Source organism: Aedes aegypti, chromosome 2 (genome assembly GCF_002204515.2).
Source record: "Aedes aegypti strain LVP_AGWG chromosome 2, AaegL5.0 Primary Assembly, whole genome shotgun sequence".
Taxonomy (NCBI): domain Eukaryota; kingdom Metazoa; phylum Arthropoda; class Insecta; order Diptera; family Culicidae; genus Aedes; species Aedes aegypti.
Window position 1 is genome coordinate 225403180 of NC_035108.1, and position 23297 is coordinate 225426476.

Here is a 23297-nt window from a genome sequence, read left to right on the forward strand (position 1 = left end):
AAGACAATACATGAACAATATATCATATTGTGTTTTCAAAATATTTGTATGAGAAAATATCTATATTTGTATTGTTACGATACTTAACCACCCATACATTATATTGCAAAAATCTCATATACCATACAGTGAACTGTTGAAAACAATATATTGTACTGTAATTGTATTGTCATTTCACAAAATACTGTATTGTATTTCCAATATATTGAATGGTTTTGTTTCAATACGTTATATTGTTTTTGTATTGTATTTTTTATCCGGGAAGCGCTCGCACCGGCAATTTTCAGCAGACCAGTTACTGTAATGCGCTTGATTTTACCATGTCTGTACTTCCGTGAATCGCAAGTCAGTCCCATCTGCATTTTTGTCAAAATTGAGTTGAGTTCATTTTCCAACATATCTTTCAATGCCCTTTCAGCTTCACTAATGATACAATATACTTTGTCCGAAAAAAATAAGAAAAGACAGCAAGTCAAATTGTCCCATAATGAAAAGTAACCGCATATCAGTCCCACTAAAGAATTCCGCACCGTGTAACACAAAACTGAATCGTGTTCTGATCATCTTTATATTTTTCTCGGATATATAGGTATCATAGTGAAAAGCAAATTGTGAAAGTTTTATCAAGTTTGGAACATGTTCAAATCTTCTGGATTTTTTTGAATATTCGTATGGAAAACGAGTTTGTAAACTTCCAAAGTCGATTTTCTCAATGCCTTCTTTTTACAGATTTGTTTTCCCGAGTAGCATTACATATTTTTATTACAATTCAAATGATAAGTGGCAAAACTAATAAATCACTAATGGTTTTAAGCGTACCTACAATATACATATATGATTTGCTCTATATTATAAATAATCTTTAGTTTGTAAATACGACGAAAGGCTTTCACAATATATTTAATCAAAAACTACTGCAATTTAATGCAATTAACGCTTATTTATTGAAAACATCACAAGTAAGAAGTATAACATAATCGTAACACCTCTCGATATTTTTCGACTGTATATCTTCGACATGTAGATCGAAAATTATAAAACATAACAAAACCTTAGCATCGTTTGCCAAAGGATCTAAAAATATGTTTAGCGTCTAAATTAGATCATAGAAAATCTACATCTGTTTCATGCCATCCTTTGGCTTGCTGTTATAGTATATCAGTTTCATAGACTTTATTGGTAGTCTTTGTGAGATTGCTCACAGTGCCAGTACTACTTAGTTCTCCGTTTTTGTCAATGTTGCCGCAGTTGGATGCATCAATACCATCAGAAAAGTTTTCATCAGCTAAATTCTTCAACGATCCACTCATACCGGATCTACCTTTTTTCTTATCGTCAGGAGTGACAAGTGGGATGCTATTCTTACTCATTTGTTGTAAACGTTGATATTGTTCTTGAAGCTGTTTTTGTTTCTTCAATAATTCCTGATGACGCATTTCAAGAGCTTGTTGTCGTTGTGAGTTATCTGAACTAACTGATTCGCTGCTGGAATCCATCCCCGAATCTTTTGTCATGTTTTCTGAGTTTATGATGTTTTGCTGATCGATATCTGAAATTTGTTGCATTTGATGGGGCATATTGGGACTGGTGGGACTAGCCAGAGGGCTACGCGAGCTAGTTCGAGGCGGCGGAGGTGGAGGTACTCGCTTACTGTTGACCTTTGATAGTAATTCAGCGTTACGCTCAGGAACGGGTGGCTTGCCAATCGGGCGAATAGGTTGAGGGGGACTAGTATCAGTATCTGATCCACTTGGGTATGAGTGTAAACGTCTTAGTCCTACATTGGTTGATATTGTATCAGGGTAAAGCTGAGCTTGAGCCATTTTTGTAGTTACTGTTGTTTGTATAGCTTGCGAGCTGTCATCAGAAGTGGAATCATCAGGGCGAATCTGAAATTAGGAAAAAAAATATGATGGAATTTTTCCATATGCGATTTTTTTTTATGAATTGTTAGAGTGAAGTTGTTATAAACTATAAAGTACCCATACATTACGCACGCTTCTAATTGTATTCACTGTCATTTTGCTCTTTGTACCCCTCCTTTCTTGCACCAATGCATACAATGGGCGGTTTGAATAAAATGTAGTAAAGTTGAGTTTACTACATTCTCGGTAGTAAATGCTATATGTGGAACACGAGCGGAACATGTTTGTGTCATTTTACTTCACTACACCTTTTGAACATAGGGATGGTACACAAATTATGTCACGCTAAATTTCAACTTTTTCGACCCCCTCCCCCCACGTCACGTTTTTTGTATGAGTCCTTCAAAAATTTTGTAAGGCTTGTCACGCTTGGCTTGACCACCTCCCCCCCCCCTTGGAGCATTGCGTAATTTGTGCATGACCCCATACTACAAACAACGCGTTGGTATGAATAAAAGTAGCATTTACTACATAGCTACTGGTAGTTAGCTTCAGAGGTTGCTACTCATGCTTTGATATTGTTGAATTTTGATGATGATGATGATTATTTAGCCACCATCAGCGCAAGGATTACCTATGGCTGCAGAATCATACCGGGATGGTATGATCTACCTGATGGTTTGTTGTAGCAGGGCTAGTTAATATCTTTGAAGACCTTTGGAAGACAACACTAAGGCTGTTTTGTTTTGTTCTTGTTTGATATTGTTGAATTTTATGAAATAATTAAAATGTCATGGATCATGGAAAATAATGTCAGCTTTGATATTTCGGAAGAGAATAGCCAGTCATGGTGTATGGAAGACATTTTTGTAATCGGGAAATTTTCATTCTAATAAAGTTAATTCGTTACGAAAACGTCTAAATTAGGATGCCTTAATTTTGAGATATCCGCAAAAATCTGAGATTTCAATGGACCGGTGCACGAGTTCACTATTTGACGTTTGAGTGGTGTCGTGTTATTTATGTGGCCATGAACGAATTTGGCACCGCTCAAACGTCAAATTAGTGAACTCGTGCATTGGTCCATAAGAGTTTTGAGATTCCGGTACCGTAGGAATTTTTAATTTTCGCGTGAAATTTGGCAAATCAGTTATTTTTAAAGTAATACAGAAAGTAATATAGTAATAAAGGAAAAAGTAATATACTCACGTAAAAATTGTGATATCCAAGCTTCTAGATTCTAGATTCTCGGATTTGCTTTGGAATTTCTGAAATTTTGAGGAAATTTTGTGATTCCGATAGACATTTTTGATTTGTTATAATAATTCTGGGATTCTTGTGGCAATGTTAAAAATCCGCCATTTGATTCGGTTATTGTTCTTTTGAAATTATTTTGATATTTTTAAGAAAGTATTTCTGAGATTTTCGGATTGTACATCAGAATCTCAGTACTGTAATACAAAAAAGCCTAGTTATGGCATTATTGTATGTTGCTGTAATCTCAAGATCTCTTCATAAGGTACAGATTTTTAGCTAAAATTCCAAAATTCTCAGAAAAATCTTTGTTGAATGAATGAATGAATGAATTTTCTTTATTAAAGAGACTTTCAGCCCTTGGCAAAAATCTTTGTTGTCAAATCATCATAAAACTCACATGCACATAAAGGGAGTGCTAGGGGCCCATTTACAAATTTCATAACGCTGAAGGTGGTGGGATTTGTGGAATTTGTTTTTGAGTAGATGCTACATGTAGTAAAGTTCAACGCTTTTTATTCATACCACCCAATGGGCACAAATCATGTGAAAATATGAATATTACTACATTCCCGCTATGCATCGCGTAATCGATCATGAACACAAATTCATGTAGGTTATGTAACTTTACACGATTTGATGTGTAAATTTGCGATAACCATTCCCTTTTGGCGTATGTGAATTTTATAATGATTTGAAAACAAGGATTTTTCTTAAAATTTTGGAATTTTAGCTAGAAAAACGCATGTTGAACTCGGATGATGGATATGGAATTCTCAGTATTTCTGTGGTATTCTCGTTATTTCGGTAGGTTTCCTGGTAGCATCGTTAGAATTCTTAGAAATAAAAATAAATTCTCACAATAGTGGTTGAATTTAGGATTTTATTTTACCGTTTTACATTCAGACATTCAAAGGTCTATACTACAATTGAAAATTTCCTCTGAAATCCCAACGGAACTGGAAATCAAAGGGATCTTCTTTTAACAAGTATTTTTTATCAAGTGTTACGTCCCAACTGGGACAACGAGCTGTTCTATGAGTTCTTTATTATGAACTGCGAGCTTTATTTGCCAATTTACTATGTACAGACAACTTTCGTTCGTTGCACTAAACCTGTAGCCCACTTAGTGAAAGACTTTCACTAATCGGGCTGAGTTTCGAGCTGTCAAATAACATAGAGCAAAAGAAAACCAGAGCTACCAACATTGATAAATTGTATCATATGTCAGAAAATTACGTTTGTCTTCGTTTTAGGTGGGCTATGGCCCAACTAACGGGAGCCCAATTAAAACGTGGCCCACTTATAGATAGTGAAACGAACGAAATTCGACTGTATATCACAACTAGCTCAAAAAGACTCGATGTTCTGAGATGTAGAGAAAAATAATTATTCCGAAAAGATATTCCACCAGATCCGTCACGAGATTTATTTAGTTATGCTCTCTAATGTCGCCACAATTTTTTACATCCATGGCTTGGAAAAAACTTTGAACGAACACCACGCTTGTTGAGTACCTATCAAAGATTTTTGCTATGGGCTCCTTGATATTGATCGCAGTAAGAGATTCAAAAATGACGATATTCATTCTAAATCGCTCATTATGCCAAACGACCATTATGCCAAACGATTTAATGCCAATCGATTCAACAGCCTGAGTGTTTAAATTATACGGAAATCAAAATTTTTCTTGCTACGCGTACGCAATAAACGCATGAAGCTTGTTAATCCACAAATGGGTCGTACATCGAAAACGTTGACAAAAACATGCTTACTTGAGATATTAACAGAATTTATCGCACATCGAAATTAGAGAACATCTCTCTCAGCCTTCCCAGTATATATGCATCTTGATTTGAATTCATCAATGAATTTACCTCATTTGTTCCATTTGGTGGTTTGGCAAATGTTTGAAGTTCATCTAGAAGAGCGTCGAGGGCGTTTTCTGGCGCAATTCCCCCGTTGATAGAGACCGCCCCCAGCCTGGGACTTGGGACTGGCTGTATAAGAAAGATATGAAATAGAATAAATAAATCAAATTTGTAGTTTTTAGTATGTTTGCTACACATATACCAGTGAAGCCAAATGATATACAACCAAAATAAGTTTAGATAAATTATTCGTTAATGATTTCGGACCTTTGGTTGTATATACCGAATAATATTGTTTTATTTAAAATATCCAATACAATTAAAGAGGTATCGTATCTGATTTGAACATGCAACATTGAAAGTAACAAAAGAAGCGGAAAATTTGACTAACGTGTAGATATTTATAGGTACGTAAAAACTAGATATTATCCTTTCCGAAGAAATTTTGGATCTTTGGAACGTAATGTAAATATAACTTAAATATTTCAAAGTGAACATGTGAATAGGCACACATTTGCAAATTCATTATTATTCTGATTACATTGCATAAAAACAGTCAAGGCCTTGTCAAGACGGGTTGAATCCTTAATGCAGCATCCAATCTAGCTACATCATGGCCATCCGGTACAGCAATGAATATCGAATGAACATACATCAGTTTATCTTTCGACTTGACTCGTATTTTTTCAAATTGTCATTGTGAACGTTCAATTCAAATGATTTAGATGCGGTTTTCACTAAATGCAATCCAAATTCTTCTAGTTTCATATGGTGGCCACAAGTGGACCAATTTATTTCCTAAGGCCGGAGTTATTCCGGTGTTTTCCAGGTCGGGTAAAAATTCGATCAACTTCCTTTTCTGAACAGTTTAACTATATTGATACATAATTTCCGTTTTCTGTTAAATTAGAGATGTTTAAACACCATTTACTATATAGTAAATGGTGTTTAAACATCTCTAATTTAACAGAAAACGGAAATTATGTATCCTCGGCTAATATGGTGATATCATTGATACGAATCATATAATCAGAATCAGAAGCTAGTTGACTAACTCATTGAGAAATCCAGAGCAAGCTCAATTTGCTTTCATTTTAATATTTGATTCTCGTTTTGTTATCTATTCCAGTGAAATAAAAAATGAACATTTATTACGCGTTGCAAGAAAAATTTTGATTCCTGGAAAATCGAACGACTTCGAATGGTAAATTTTCCAGGCTTACAATCAAAGTCAGCTATATGCGTCGTTAGGTGCAATAGCTTGTTTGGAATGGTTTGACGTTTCCCAATTTGCTCAATATAAGATATCTTCTTCTACTATTCATAGTTCTTTTGTTACAAAAAGGTACTATTCGGACCAAAAAATAATTACATATTTCATGTCCTTCCAACTACAGCGCTCCGATGTATGATGATACGCTTTATATACTGGTCAACTAGCTGCGAAAGTTGACACGGTTGTTTAACTGCTTTTATAGATCTCTGCCTATGGCATTACATCCCTTCATAATTATATTGTTAGCCACCATAGTCGTCCGTTGCTTTCATTTCGCAGAGTTTTTCGAAAGTTAAAGGCTTCTATTGTCGTGTTCAAATTAATAAGTCGAAATCCCATAAACCAGAGTCTATGAATGTCCATTCATAGACATTGCCATAAACTACTAGCCGTCGCGGATCCTTTTTTTCCCGAAACCATTTGCGTCCCAGCTGATAAGCATTGAAAATCACTGAAAACAAAAATTGAATGAAATGATTTTTTTTACCAAGAACATGATCAATCTCAGGTGTGACATGTAGATGCGTAGTGTTGGGATTACGATATTTTAATGAACCAGAATTCAACGCACACTGTGTGACTTTTATTCTGTGCGGAGATAGCTCGCTGCGCGTTATTTCCGCGAGCCTATCCAAATTTTCAAATTTCCCCGCAATATTTAATTTCGGTAAAAATATGCCGAGATTTTCGGCAAAGCATTACCGATCTGCTCAGCAATTTTTGATAGTTTGATGAGTTTTTTTGCCCCCTTTTCACCCTGGATGAGTTTGCCACTATTGGAATGAGTTTTGCATTTTACAGAACAAGCACCGTCAAACGGGATGACTTATAACACAAGAATCATCAAAACGTCACCTAAAACTATAAATGTGTGTTGAACTTTTAATTGTCTGCCTACAAAATGAGATGATTTAAGATGTTCAACATTTTGAGAATTCTCCGCAATTTGATAAGTCAACATAAAGATAGAACAATAAATTCGGGTAATTGTTGCAGATTCAAATGACCATTTATGGTATCTTCAATATTCTATTTTATCACAATACATATAAAAATAATTAATAGGGTAGAAATTCCAATTATCGCTATAGTACGAATTCTGGCAATAGCGATGATAACTCGATTTACTCCTTAACTCGATGGATTTTTCGGTCCCTTCAAATTTCAACACATCGTGCTCACCGAAAGTCGATATTTCTATAAATCGATATCTCCACTAGTCGATATCATGTGAGTGGTAAATTTCTCTCCATAACTCGATATCCATTTTAAAACCCTTTTTATTAGGAGAAACTTGGACTTTTTTCTTGGTTGGAGGTGATTAAATACTTGCAAGTTGTAATAAAAGTTGAAGCACATTAAAACAAAAAAAAATATTGTCAGTAAAAATAACGCGATTTTTTGAGCATTTCGAGCATCTATGAATTCTTTCTTGAATATCGAGTTATAAAAAGTGTACTGTAGTGAAAATGATTTATGTTTTAGTTTTACTATAACACAACAAATAATATTCACAGTAATGAAAAAAACTGTTTGTTTCTGTTGATAATTAGGCTTTGATAAGAACATTCGTGCAAATCTTCGAAAATTGAACATTTCGAAACATTGCTTCACGCATATGTCCCCTTCTTAGCAGTTTGCCAAAGAACACCCGCACCGAGAGAACAAATGAACAAATTTAGCTGGTGAGCAATAGTAGTTTACACAACAAGTTGTAGAACGGTGATTTTCACAGCACAAGTCGTAAATTTAGCCAACAAGGCTTGCCGTGTTGAATAGTGATGGGGAGTGCCGTAAAAATCGTTAAGTTCTCCAACGAGAAGATCAGGATGCATATGCAAACTTTATGACAGATTGGCGTGATGTAAAACAGCCTGTTAAGATGAGAAATTGCAAAAATATATTTGTCGTTTTAAGTTCTAAATAGTGTTATTTCGTCTATGGTGATAACTGTTACAAATAGTGTATGATAACCCAGTTATAGCGATACTCTGGAGGCGGTTTGTTTACATTTGCTGAAGTAAGAAAATGAGGCAAAACTATTTTTTGCAATTTCTCATCGTAATAGGCTTTTTTACATCACGTCAATCTGTCATGAAACGGCCTACTTTCCTGTACTTAAATATGCAGTGTGGTTATAGTAATAACGCGACTGAAATCAGTTGCGAAATGAATATTACGCTACACTTTTTTTTATTACGCAACTGCTTTGAATTGCATTATGAATCATTACACAATAATATCCAGAAATTGCAAAATAATGGTAAATGCATATTTTAGACATCCTCAAGAGGTCCATTTATCCAACGAGGCTTGCCGAGCTCATTACGATGGGAAATCGCCAGCCTGTTACGATGAGAAATTGTAGCCTATTAGGCAGTGTCCATTTATTATGTAACGCTAAAATTTTCAATCTTCAACCCCCCTTTCCCTTCGTAACGCTTTTTGTATGATTTTTTTTTCAATTTTGGTATAAGCCGTAACGCTTGAGCCTACCCCCTCCCATTAGAGCTTTACGTAATTTGTGGGCGTCGACTTACGATGAAAAATTGCAAAAACTACTATTACAGGTCACTTATACGACGAGATGGTTCGGTAAGGCATTATCTTCAAGTTTTAAGCTCAATTAGGATTCTTTAATCACACGTTCGCAAACATCCGCAAACGGTAGCTACTGACTACATTGCGGTGAGGTTAATTTCAACTAGTGATCCTTTATAGAGAGATAAGCGGAAATAAAATGGAATGATTTGGCAACAGACCAACAGTGCTGATTTTGCTCGGCGTCGAGAATAATATTGTAACACGCTTTGAGTTACATCTCGCATAGAAATTTACCGCATCTGAAATAGTTCAAACCGTAATGCAACCAATGGTCGTTCTGTTACCTATTTATTATACATTTCATGTATGGTTCATTGTATATGGTAGAATAATAGAACATCTAGTTGATATTACTGTCACTTGTAAAATTATTGTCCATTTATTGTTCGAAATGGTCCCACTATGAGCATGCATTTTCAATCCTCAACTGAACCATAGCTATTGATGTGCCGACTTCAGTCCGGCTTCGAATCGGCCGTGTGTTTGTTTACGAAATTAGATTTTTGCAAATTTCCCTTTCAAATTATCGTTTTTCGCTTGTTTGTAGCTTAAAACTCGGTATTAAATGTTAGAATTCTGTACAAAATGTTTACAAGGAATACTACACTCATGAAGGTAAGTGGTTTTGGTTCTTATTATTGAGTACAAACAAAATCCAACTCTAGACTTTTTTTACAGAACATTCCGGATCATCATAATTGTGCTTCGAAAATGTATTTCGTTTGCGGCAATCATCTATGGATTATATGCGGCTGATGAATCTACAGAGGAGGCTATGGGGCACCCGGAATATATCAAGCAGATCCGAAACATAATTCTGATACAGATTGGTTGACCTACCGGCTCCCGGATCTTTGTTGAACTTCCTCAGAAACAGTTTTCATCTACGTTCATTATGTTATGCGTACTGGCGAAATAAATCGTTGTGTCCCATTATTGCATTTGATCGAGCATTTGATTGTGTTTTCACATTTTTTTTTTACAAAATATCAAGTAAAAATTGATCCAATACCCCAGAATACTGCGAGTTCGATATGGTCAAAATATTTGGTGACCATTGTTAATGCATTCCATTTATCGACTCGTCAACCGTTACAGGTACGTTCTCAATATAGTTGGTGGACAAAATTTGTATGAGAGAAAGGTGAATTGGAAACGGTAAACATTCCTAACAACCCGTTTCTTGTACGGTCGAGTTTTCAAAAACTGTATTCATTAAGGTCGAAACATTACCCCAGTAATGTCTTGTTATGGTTCACCATACCATATCCCTTACAGTAATAAAAGTAATATACACCGTAGTCGTTGTAGTTCTTTTATGGTTTTGTTTTATGCGGGATATCCAAACTAATAAACAGCCGAAAAAATCAACAACTAAAAATCGCATTGGCAAAAATTTAAAAAAGAAAAACTTTTCATTGTTTTGCTTCATGCAAAATTACTTTTACCGAAATAATTTCAAGCGGATTACATTACTCCTCAAGAAAAGTTCAAAACAAACATAACGCATGTTCGTTTGGCTCACACTTTGACAGCTCTCGCTGCTCGATTGGCTCACACTTTGACAGACATGTCAGCTTCCGCGAATCTCTCTTATAAAGGATTACTAGTTTCAACGATACTTGATTTTTTAATTTTCGCCTTTTTTCCCAAAATTGCGAACCAGGAAGGCAGTTTGTGTTCATTAATGCTATTTTGTATCATATTGTGAATTTTCACATTTCGACATTTCGACAACGCGATAAATTGACTTAGGGGTCTATTTTGTAAATGGAACAGATCAGCCATGTGACTCGTATGTAGTCACTATCGATCAATGTGAGCATGCATATTTCAGATGTTACCCTTCGACGCCTATAGTAATCCAATCACATAGAGTGACAATTATCGAAAAGCTTGAGCGACAGACACGTGTCGAGCGATTTTTTTGGTCGACAGTGACTCCAGTAGAGTCATTTTGATCGACTTGACATATAGGGGTTTATTTTATAAGTCGAGTCGTTCAGAATGACTCGACTGGAGTCACTGGCGTCCAAAAAATATCGCTCGACACGGTCTGTCTCTCGAGTTTTTCGACAGTTGTCACTTTATGTGACTGGATTACTAAGGACGAATGCATGTGTTCACTTTTGACGTTTTAGCGGTGCCATGTTATTTATGTTACCATAGCAACCAGTTAATTCGGCACCGCTCAAACGTCAAATTAGTGAACTCGTGCATGGACCGATGGGAGTCGACGGGTGACATCTGAAATATGCACGCTTACTTTGATCGACAGTTAATTAAGAGTTGCTGAATCCATCGTCTTTTCAAAAATTTCATACGACGTCTAGTTGTTGAGATGCAATATTTAACTATTTCAGACAACTGACATGCAAGTTTACCAGCTTCTATGGCAATTTATTTGCTTTCTTCTTCTTCTTTCTGGCATTACGACCCTACTGGTGTTACCAATTATCGAAATTATGCCGACAAAATGTAAATTGTTTTCTTGGAGTGCATACAAGCCATCAATAAACGCAGATTACTACACATCACATCATCTACATTCTCTTGCATACTACAAGCAAATCGATCAAAACTGCTTCGATCTCCAATACCCGCACAGTCGCAATACACGGAGCCAGATAATATTGAGCCGACTGGTGGACCTGAAACAAAAGCATGCTCCAGAGTGCTCTGTATAGTCGATGTAAATGGTTGCCTGCCTAGTGCGAGTTAAGTGCATGTTAAATCCAAAAGTGCATCAAACAAAGCATGTCCTTACTGATGGTGCAAATTAGGATCACGAATAACTGAAGGTAAAATGCAGTGCACAACCTCACCTTATCCATCCTAACGGAACTATTGTTTTGTGTAGGTGAATGCACCATGTGCTGACCACGTGCCAGTGGTCAATGATCAATACCATCTTGCACAAACAGGTAATGCGAAAGCTTTTAAAACTACATGCTTTAAAACACTCTTGCGTGCTCATTAGGAACCACATAGGCCAGATTACGAGTTCTAGACATCATTCGGCCCAAACGAAACGGAACGCCGCACAAAATAGTGTCTGCTGGCAAACCCCGTGAAGCTTGAACAAGCTGAGCCATTTCCCAACATAAGGGCGACAAGGCCTTCAACAGGTAAATTCCGGCAAACATGCTACAGATCAACGGTGCCTAACCATGCGTCGTGGCCCTTCAACAGAAGGCCTTTTATTTGCAGCCCACCAATATATTGGCTCTACCACGGCAGCTACCATCCATTCCTTGCCGTCCAGGCCGGCCTCATCACAGGAACGACCACCAACTGCATATCGTCGACCGCTGGAGCAGCGAACGACGAGTGCACGTGCACACAGCCCTTTCAAGAGCCGAGTACAGACTGTAGCGTTGCATGGGAACCCGAAGGCTGAGAGTGGTGCATTACGCTGGAAACTCTCTCACACGACACAGGACCATGCGACACCGTTCGGTGTGACTCCAGGAGCCGTGCGACATTTTATGGCTTTGCGTGAGAGCGAGAGAGTGTTGCGGGTAGCAGTGTTGCGAGGCTAGTTGCATAGCTGGTGCAGGGAGGGATCAACGACCGCCACAACATCGCCGATGCAGCGAATGCAGCAAGGGGCCCCCACCGGTTCGTGATAGGCTTAAGACGAATGCCAGAAAAGTATGTAGAATAGATATAAGTTAATCATGAGCGGTCAGTTTCATTAAGTAACAACTTCATCCCTTGTCATTTATAGTTAGAATTGAGTCGATCATTGCTTTTCCCATTGCCTTGGCCAATCGGCTGCTCGCACGTCTCAAACAATTTGAGTGGCTAGCCGGAATAGCAAAACTTTGAGCATACAGGTGTGTTACCACCCGATTGACCATTTTTTCCCTCAGTGGTCATTTAGTTTAGAGATTTAGCATTTTTGCGTTGCGCTCCATTAGACAGAATCCTACACCTAACAGGAAAACTGTCACATTGGCGCCCAGACTAAAAAACCCACGTTCGCGTTCGGTTGTCTTCGCGTACGCGTCTGTCAAGTGAGTGATCAGCGATTGGGACAGTGTAGTGAGCTGTGCAGGTGCAAGTGCATCACAATGGACTGGAATCATCTTACACCGGAGGAGATAGACTTCGAGCTTCTTTTACGCAACACGACGGGAATTCGAGGAAAGGATCTGGACTGGAAAATCTCAAGATTGCAGCAGCTTATCGACCGAGAGAGAAATGGGACGCCGGCACCTAGTTATTCATCTCACGTGGCATCAGACATGGACAGCATATACCACTGCCAAACAACACTTTCTCCAATCTTTCTCGCCTTGAACACAGCCTTCAAGCAAGGAAACAAAATCCAGGTGGCATCATTGAGGTCAAGATTACTGCATTACAAGTTTAGGCTTTCGCTCATATCGGACTCCATGATCTTGGAAAATGCAAAAAAAATCTGCAGCAAAAGTTTGCAACGCTCTTCAACAAATCGAGGAATTCCTGCAGGAGAATACCACAGGCGCTCACGATGGAAATGGAGATCCTGAAGACCTTCCTAGTGACCCGGAAACACTGAAGCGGTTGAAAATTGCTCAGCTCCAATCAAGCATCGACGAAGCAGGGAAGCAGCAAAAACTATTAGAACGAGAACTTCAACAAGAACTACAAAATGAGAACATTCAGCAAGGCTCTTCAAATCAGGATAAAAGGATTCTCGATACACATCAACAACAACAATTCCTCGATCAAAAACAACAACAGCAGCAGTTCATACCGCAGCAATCTCTTCAGGATCCTCCCGAACTCCGTCAACCTCCAAACCATCAAGAGCAACGTCTACAGCATGAACAACAGCAAGGATTTCAGCAAGAGCAGAGCCTTCATCTGCTTTTGAATCAGATGCAATTGCAGCAGCAACAGTTGGAGCAGCAACTTCAGCAGGAGCAACACAGACGACAGCAATTAGAATGGCAGTTACAACATCAGCAGCAACAGCAAGCGAACCCCGCCCCAAACTACACCTATGGATCCATATCTGGATACTGGGGTCCTCAGATACAGCGAGAATCCGGGATGGCTCAAGATTCCCGCAGAAACATTCCAACACCACCAGCTGGCGTCTTATATAGGCCTAATACACCGAGATCCCTTCAACAACCTATTTCCAATCGGTTTCAGCAACCAGTTCACAAATGGCCATTCGAATACGCTGGAGAAAACAACATCGTGAAGTTAGGAGAATTTTTGAATCAAGTGAATACCTATGCCGTCACGGAAGGTATGGATGACCAATCACTACTTCGCTCAATCAAGCATCTTCTGAAAGGCCGTGCTCTTCAGTGGTACACACGCTCGTACCTCGATCTAACGACATGGGAGATCTTCAAAGCGGAGATCAAACAGGAGTTCTTGCCTCCAAACTATTCAGAGATAGTCAAACAAGATTTGTATTTACGATTCCAGGGACCGAATGAGCCGTTCACAAATTTTTATAGAGATTTGGTGGCGGCATTCGAAATCGTAGAACCGGCAATTTCAGAAGCTGAGAAACTGTTTATTCTGAAATCACATTTGAATTCGGATTTTTCGCCGATCGCTGCAGCCTCGCGATCCACCTGTGTCAGAGATCTCGTCACAGTATGCAAGGATTTTGAGGTGTCACGGTCCTACTCTATTCGAGGACGTGCTCCAGCAACTGCACGAGCGTTAGCGTCTCGCCCTGAACAGACCATATCCCAGCGGCCGGTCTTAAATAGAATGGAGAGTGTTAATCGGCCCCTGCAAAATAGACAATTTGGAGCCGCACAAGTCAATATGATGGAACTGAATCAAGATGTAGAGGAAGAACCGGATTCAGCAAATATCATGGAACGAGAAGCCTTCCAGCTAGATTTGGCTTTCCGAAACGAAGCAGCGAGAAACTCGGTGGAAGAAGTGAGCGCTCTGCGAGCGACCAACTGGAGAGGGCGATCGTCTGAAAATGTACCTCAAGCATCGGCTGGAGAAATCAGCAGCAGAGATTTAGCAACAGCAATCATCTGTTGGCAATGCGAGAGTCCTGGTCATACCTACTTAAGATGCCCTAACCCGAAACGTTTTCTTTTCTGCTACAGCTGCGGAAAGAAGGGTTGCACTACGCGTAACTGCGATGCCTGTATCTTACGTTGGCGACAATTAGAAGCCCACAATGCCTCTCAGGTTCCGGGAAACCGGAATTGGGAGAACCCGCAGTAAAGGGGGTGGGATCTCCCGAAAAGGTTGACGTTCCCTTACTCAACAACATTCCCGCTTTCAAGAAAGCGGAATCCATAATCATAAATGCAGACAACAAAGATAACCGTCCTTATGCCTCAATATCAATTCTAGGACGAAAGCTGCGTGGACTACTTGACAGTGGCGCAACATGCAGTCTCATAGGAGGTTCCCTATCCAAAATTGCTGACGAACTTGGCCTGAGTAAATTTCCTGTTATAGGAGAAATAAAAACAGCTGACAATTCTCCGCATACAGTCTCATTCTATTCACATGTGCCGATCGCTTACAATAACAAGAACGTAACATTGCCCATGCTTTTCATCGAATCAATGCCGCCCATATTGATTTTGGGCATGGATTTCTGGGATAAATTCGGGGTAAAACCTGTTATCTGTGGAATCACGGAAAACATGACATCGGAATGCTCAGTCATTGGGACACTGACGACAAGACAACAACAAGATCTCCAGCAAGCAATTCGAACATTTCCAACATCAGGAAATCAGGGTCGATTAGGTAGGACCAACATATATTGCCACAAAATAGATACTGGGAAGGCATCTCCTTTTAAGCAAAAATATTATCCAATGTCCAAATTCGTATTAGATGACCTAAATAAAGAAGTGGACAGAATGCTATCACTAGGGGTAATAGAAGAAGCAGTTTGCTGTCCCTGGAATAACGCAACGGTAGCTGTGAAGAAAAAAGATGGCTCTATGCGGCTGTGCCTGGATGCCCGGAAATTGAATTCTGTTCTGGTTCAGGAAGCGTATCCTATTCCCCAAATAGCATCCATCGTGAACAATCTGAGTGGATCCAAATATCTTTCGTCAATTGATTTAGAATCAGCGTTTTGGCAGATACCACTTGAAGAGGAATCAAAACAGAAAACTGCTTTCACTATTCCCCAGCGTGGGCACTACCAGTTCACAGTGGTGCCCTTCGGTCTCTCAACAGCTAGTCAAGCACTTTCACGGGTCATGAATCATTTATTCATAGATCTCGAACCAAAAGTTTTTGTCTACTTAGACGACCTCGTGCTGGCCACCAATTCTTTTGAAGAACATCTAGAGCTGCTACATGAAATCGCACGCAGGTTGAAAGCTGCTGGTTTGACCATAAATGCGGAAAAATCAGCATTCTGTCGGAAAAGCTTGAAATACCTGGGGTACGTCCTTGATGAAACTGGCTGGCATGTGGATGAAGAAAAGGTAGAGGCAATCAGCAAATTTCCTACGCCAACCAGTAAAAAGGAAATTCAACGTTTCATCGGCATGTGCGGTTGGTACCGGAGATTCATTAAGGACTTCTCGAAAACGGCTGCTCCACTTACAGAATTGACCAAGGCAAAGATCAAATTCAAGTGGACAGATGATTGCGAGAAAGCTTTTCAAACTCTCAAATCCCACCTAACATCGGCTCCAATACTCGCACCACCGGATTACAGCAAGCCTTTTGCAATTGCTTGCGATGCATCTGATGTCGCCATAGGAGGAGTACTTACGCAGGAAACTGAAGGCCAAGAAAAGGTGATATGCTACTTCTCGCAAAAATTATCATCCTCCGAGAGAAAATACTCGGTGACGCAACGTGAGTGTCTTGCCGTAATTCGTTCCATCGAAAAGTTTCGCGGATACATCGAAGGTACGCATTTTACAGTCTACTGCGACCATTCAAGTCTCACTTACCTTAAGAGGAAAATAACCATCATCTTTTTACAAATTTTCAAAACCAGTTTTTTTGCTCAAAATCGAAGCAATGCTCATGAAAATCTATCATTACATTGCGCTTGCTATCTGAAATACGATGATAGATTTTCTTAAGGATCGATTGAAATTTGAACGAAAAAACTGGTTTTTAATGTTTGATGATTGCTGATGATTGAATGATGGATTCTTGAGCCTTAAGACGATGAAGAACCCTACTTCGCTTTTAGCTAGATGGATTTTACGAATGAATGCGTACTCTTTCGATATTAAATACCGTAAAGGCAGTTCCAACATAGTGCCAGATTGCCTTAGTCGAGTAGAAATCGTGAATGCAGTCTCTACATCAGCCGACCCATGGTTTGACAAATTAGTCAAAGAAGTTCAAACCAATAAAGACAAATTCCCTGACTTTAGGATCATAGGTGAACATCTGTACAAAAACTGCATCATTAAGGACGAGGTGGGAAGCAAAGCTCATCGCTGGAAAAAAGTCGTTCCAACTAATCAACGTCTTGACTTAATACACCGATTTCATGATGTTCCAACGGCAGCTCATCTGGGAGGCGATCGCACAGTCAAACGTATCCAGCGAGATTATTATTGGCCCCAAATGGCCAACGATATATGGAAATATGTACAATCTTGCGAAGTTTGCAAAGCTAGTAAAGCACCCAACACAACTCTAACTCCTAATCTAGGCAACCCAAAACCTGCACAATTACCATGGGAGCTGATTTCAATTGACTGGATTGGACCACTTACCAGATCCACGAAAGGAAATACTGTGCTTTTGGTGATAGTGGACTGGATAACAAAATTCGTGATAACCGAACCGTTTCGCACGGCCAATGCTCAAAAAATGACCACGTTCCTGGAACAATACGTCTTTCTCAGGTTTTCAACTCCGAGGATCATTGTTTCTGACTCTGGTTCACAATTCCTATCACAGGTATTCCAGAGCCTGCTCAAACGCTACAATGTAATCCACATGAGGACGGCCTTCTATACACCTATGTGCAATGCCGCCGAAAGAACCAACCGGACATTGATTACTTGTGTAAGAGCCCTGCTTGAGGAAGACCAAAGGGACTGGGATGTGCACAATCAGCAAGTAGTTTGTGCGATAAACACAGCCAAGCACGAGACCCTCGGATGCAGTCCCTATTTTTGCAACTTTGGTAGGGACCACATATTATACACCGACCAATACCCGTTAGCAAAACTTAATTCATCAGACGATCCAACTGCCACACAGAAAGCACGAATCCGGCGTATACAGAACATTCAACACTTCGTGCTAACGAAAATCAAGACCGCCCATAACACAAGCAAACAAAGGTACGATTTACGAGCACGAAACAGAAGCTTCGAGGTTGGAGAGATAGTATGGAGAAGATCCTTCGAATTGTCAAATGCAGCTGAACATCGGACGAAAAAACTTGGTGCAAAATTCATCCCCTGTATAGTACGTCAAGTTCATGGATGCAACAATTACCTGTTGGAAGACATCAGAACCACAAAAACGGGTGTTTACCATTCGAAGGACATCAAATCTGACTAATCGTCAAAGGAACCAGCTATGAAAATGACTCTCCATAGTCTGACCAAGAGCGACCACGCCAACGAACTCGTTTGCTGACTGATTTGAAGGCCCTACAACATTACAGAAACCTCGTCGTCAGCAAGCAACAAAACCATAACCGCCCAAAACGTTCAGCTATGTCCACAGCACTTCCCTGTCAACAAGGAGCAACATCTGCCAGGAAAACATCGATACCGGATAGCTACCAGTCTACGACATTATCCGGAGAGATTAATTACCACTGCCCGACTACGAGTATTTCGCCACCAGAAAATGATTGCTACTGACGAGAAGGCGAAACGTCTCAGCAGGCATCCTTGGCACAGCAAGTAGTCTTGAGCACCTCGGCCACACGGCATTCAGACTGAAGTTGCAGGACGAAAGCCTACACTCCAATGCACGCTTTCGATCCCATATCAACAATAGTAATCGCTTACTCCGGAAAAAAAAAAGATCACTCACTAAAGTCTGGAATAATATGAAATTAACGCTTATTGCTTACTCAAACTTCTCATGACTCAGATATATATCCTATGCTGTTTAGTAATGAAATATAATGCAGCTCACACAATAATCCCAATATAATTTGAAATGTATTTTCTTGGCAAAATTTCTGGCGCCCAACAACTAAATCGTAACTCAGGTGTTGGCGACGCAATTGGCCCTAATCATAGTGTAGAACTAGAAGTAGCATTAGAGATATTCCGCAGCGCAGCTGCAGCGGTGAAGACATTAGTTTCTTGAATTGATCTGGCACGAAACGTGTAACCAAGAACAAGCATACCGTTAGCTAATAAGATCTGTAGTGAAGTACCGTAGAAATATAAGAACTAGACGCAATACTCGATGTACATCTAAGAGATGATCTGTTCGAGATTGTTAGATAGCATAAAAATCAATTAGCCTCACCAAGACCTGATCATCAGCAGATAGACGAAATTTTTGCGAATGCAGCATTCGCAAAAATTTCGTAACCCTTTGTATGATGTTGTGTTACCAATTATCGAAATTATGCCGACAAAATGTAAATTGTTTTCTTGGAGTGCATACAAGCCATCAATAAACGCAGATTACTACACATCACATCATCTACATTCTCTCGCATACTACAAGCAAATCGATCAAAACTGCTTCGATCTCCAATACCCGCACAGTCGCAATACACGGAGCCAGATAATATTGAGCCGACTGGTGGACCTGAAACAAAAGCATGCTCCAGAGTGCTCTGTATAGTCGATGTAAATGGTTGCCTGCCTAGTGCGAGTTAAGTGCATGTTAAATCCAAAAGTGCATCAAACAAAGCATGTCCTTACTGATGGTGCAAATTAGGATCACGAATAACTGAAGGTAAAATGCAGTGCACAACCTCACCTTATCCATCCTAACGGAACTATTGTTTTGTGTAGGTGAATGCACCATGTGCTGACCACGTGCCAGTGGTCAATGATCAATACCATCTCGCACAAACAGGTAATGCGAAAGCTTTTAAAACTACATGCTTTAAAACACTCTTGCGTGCTCATTAGGAACCACATAGGCCAGATTACGAGTTCTAGACATCATTCGGCCCAAACGAAACGGAACGCCGCACAAAATAGTGTCTGCTGGCAAACCCCGTGAAGCTTGAACAAGCTGAGCCATTTCCCAACATAAGGGCGACAAGGCCTTCAACAGGTAAATTCCGGCAAACATGCTACAGATCAACGGTGCCTAACCATGCGTCGTGGCCCTTCAACAGAAGGCCTTTTATTTGCAGCCCACCAATATATTGGCTCTACCACGGCAGCTACCATCCATTCCTTGCCGTCCAGGCCGGCCTCATCACAGGAACGACCACCAACTGCATATCGTCGACCGCTGGAGCAGCGAACGACGAGTGCACGTGCACACAGCCCTTTCAAGAGCCGAGTACAGACTGTAGCGTTGCATGGGAACCCGAAGGCTGAGAGTGGTGCATTACGCTGGAAACTCTCTCACACGACACAGGACCATGCGACACCGTTCGGTGTGACTCCAGGAGCCGTGCGACATTTTATGGCTTTGCGTGAGAGCGAGAGAGTGTTGCGGGTAGCAGTGTTGCGAGGCTAGTTGCATAGCTGGTGCAGGGAGGGATCAACGACCGCCACAACATCGCCGATGCAGCGAATGCAGCAAGGGGCCCCCACCGGTTCGTGATAGGCTTAAGACGAATGCCAGAAAAGTATGTAGAATAGATATAAGTTAATCATGAGCGGTCAGTTTCATTAAGTAACAACTTCATCCCTTGTCATTTATAGTTAGAATTGAGTCGATCATTGCTTTTCCCATTGCCTTGGCCAATCGGCTGCTCGCACGTCTCAAACAATTTGAGTGGCTAGCCGGAATAGCAAAACTTTGAGCATACAGGTGTGTTACCACCCGATTGACCATTTTTTCCCTCAGTGGTCATTTAGTTTAGAGATTTAGCATTTTTGCGTTGCGCTCCATTAGACAGAATCCTACACCTAATAGGAAAACTGTCACACTGGGACAGAGCCTGCTTCGCAGCTTAGTGTTCTTATGAGCACTTCCACAGTTATTAACTGAGAGCTTACTGTGCCAATGACCACTTTTGCATGCGTATAACGTGTGGCAGGTACGAAGATACTCTATGCCCTGGGAAGTCGAGAAAATTTCCAACCCGAAAAGATCCTCGACTGGTGGGATTCGAACCCACGACCCTCAGCTTGGTCTTGCTGAATAGCTGCGCGTTTACCGCTACGGCTATCTGGGCCCCAATTTATTTGCTTTCTTTGTCACATAATTTAAACTTTACGTGTAGTTACCAACAAAGTTCATAATACTTTCGATGTTCAAAAGTTAGTTTTTGATGGTATAGAAAAGTATTGTATAATGGCATAGAAGAGAAACGAAGGATTTTGTATGGAGACTGCAAGCATGTTGAAAAAATCGATTTGATCTAAGTTGATTCGTGCAATTCCAACCAAATTTTATCTGAAATGAAAGTTTAAGTCCTACTTTGTATGCTTGGTGGATAAAATGTCAAAAAAGTACCTTAAATTTCATATAAACATCAATGAAAAATGTTTTATACAACTTTGGTGACCTGTAGTTAAAATTTGTGACGTGCTGGAACATTTTTGAGAATGGCATCAGATTCAGCAACCACAAACCTACCTGAGACACATAATTTGATGTTTGAGACACGCAAAAATGTTATTTTTGTTACGCTGTGTAATTGGTACATCTATCCTTCTCACTTGTTTGTTAATATAATAAATACATTCACACCTTACACTTCAGTACCGTTCTGATTCAAATTTTGGACAGCTTTTAATTTCGGACACTCAACTTTGTATGGAAAAGATTTCACTTGAAATATTTTGAAATTTCTCGTTCAAAAGATCCCAACTTTCAGGCTTGTTTTAATAAGCATTTTCAATAGCAATCCATGCGTAGGGGGAGATCCCCCAGTACCGGACACTTAAACCACTAAATTCATAATTCGAAAAATATTTATTTGATGGGCTCGTGTTACCCATTTATGATAAATATTATCATTTTTATAGTGTAAAAAAATAAATTTGAAAATATAAATATGAATTTTGACATTGAGTTTTGATGATGTATTTTAGTACCAAATTGATCGATCTTGAAAGGTGGCACCCAATACCGGACACGATCTGGAAATGCCTCGAATTCTGTAAATTTGAACATCATTGAATGTGTACACTATAGAAATAGTTTATAATTACCAATTCAATGCAATTGCAACATTTACAAAACTAATTTGAGTTTTTCTTAGTTTGCAAGATAGGCATCCTTTTTCATATATGATGAAAAATAGCACATTTTAAGATGTTGATATGAATGTTCATTTTTCTTAATTTTACTGCATGTTTGATACCATGGTCGACGGAACCCATGAAAAATGAAAGTATTTTGAGACACTGATGCAATAATTACAAAGATATCATATAACAAATCAAGCTGTCCGAAACTGAGGGACAGGAGGTGCTTAACCAAAATTGTAATTTGTCCAAATTTACTTCAATTATGGTACAAAATACATTCATACTATCAAATTAGAATTATGTTCGATCATGCTTGCGGGATCCAAAGTATTTTTTCATGTTCAAAATAATTACTAAATAGGCTCAAAATTAAGAAGATATGTCAATTTTTTAAAGATTTTCAAACTTTTCTACTTTTTTAAAAAGGGATGCATATTTCAAGGATGTGTTATTCTACGCAAACATTAGTCTACAGAATAGCTTTCTTTTCTACCAATACACCATCTTGATTGGACCATGATTTCTCAATGTTTCGACTTTGTCCGGTATTGGGTGCTGTCCGGCACTGGGGGATCTCCCCCTATATTAATTACGCATATAGTTTTGACGTTCTTCTAATGCTCCCAGCTGTTCTATGTGCAATTTTACTATTTTAATTTTGGTTTTCGTGAGCTGTCCGGAATTCGAATCAAAATGACCGTAATTTGAAGGAAAAGTGAGTTTGCGTCCGGAATAAGAATCATGGGGAAAACACTAATTTCTATTTATTTTAGGTTATTCGAGCTGCAAAATCCAAATCTTCATTCACCATTCGAAAGTTAAGTGTGTTTGAAGCTTGATAATGCAGAGGTATCATACAGAATGTGTTAATTTATGTGCTTTTTGATCGGTTTTACTTCACTGCGGCCTTAAGTGTCCGTAGTATGAATCAAAACGGTAGTCGTGCTGTGGTATTTTGTACAACGCAAATGTAAAAACCTCGCTTCTTGTACACATTATCAGCGTGGTGCTTCTGGAGGTGGTGCGCGACAACTGGAAGGTTAAATAAAAATATCGATCTTGGTTCGTAGTTTTTACATTCTGTTGATTATATGTTCGGTAGTATACTATTAAAAACTGAATTTACGGTCTGTGAATT

The 23297-nt window shown here is 39.4% G+C and overlaps 2 protein-coding genes and 2 long non-coding RNA genes across 17 annotated transcripts in view; 3 read left to right on the forward strand and 1 right to left on the reverse strand.

Annotated features, from left to right (window-relative positions):
• Positions 1-920: 920 nt before the first annotated feature.
• The window catches only part of LOC5574827 (coiled-coil domain-containing protein AGAP005037), a 302411-nt gene continuing 280034 nt past the window's right edge, over positions 921-23297 (reverse strand). For 11 of the 14 annotated variants that reach the window (XM_021844163.1, XM_021844162.1, XM_021844160.1 and 8 more), the window contains 2 exons: positions 4997-5119; positions 921-1889 (listed from right to left, as the gene is read on the reverse strand). In XM_021844163.1, coding sequence (XP_021699855.1) covers positions 1149-1889; positions 4997-5119 — 864 coding nt within the window. In that variant the 3' untranslated portion in view covers positions 921-1148. The remainder of the gene's footprint in view (positions 1890-4996; positions 5120-23297) is intronic. The other 3 variants (XM_021844170.1, XM_021844169.1, XM_021844166.1) reach the window with 2 other exon arrangements.
• Positions 8769-9811, forward strand: LOC110676405. The gene is made up of 2 exons (XR_002500350.1): positions 8769-9485; positions 9549-9811. It is a non-coding gene; the product is annotated as an uncharacterized LOC110676405 (long non-coding RNA).
• Positions 11294-15147, forward strand: LOC110676401. Its single transcript, XM_021844171.1, has 4 exons — positions 11294-11671; positions 11731-11794; positions 11851-11998; positions 12063-15147. The coding sequence occupies exon 4, from the start codon at positions 13284-13286 to the stop codon at positions 15072-15074; it is 1791 nt and encodes a 596-aa protein (XP_021699863.1). The 5' UTR covers positions 11294-11671; positions 11731-11794; positions 11851-11998; positions 12063-13283; the 3' UTR covers positions 15075-15147.
• Positions 18287-20722, forward strand: LOC110676402. Its single transcript, XR_002500346.1, has 4 exons — positions 18287-19733; positions 19793-19856; positions 19913-20060; positions 20125-20722. It is a non-coding gene; the product is annotated as an uncharacterized LOC110676402 (long non-coding RNA).

Coding starts and splice junctions, on each gene's coding strand:
- LOC110676401 (XM_021844171.1), top strand. CDS start 13,284: ATGCAAAAAAAATCTGCAGCAAAAGTTTGCAACGCTCTTCAACAAATC.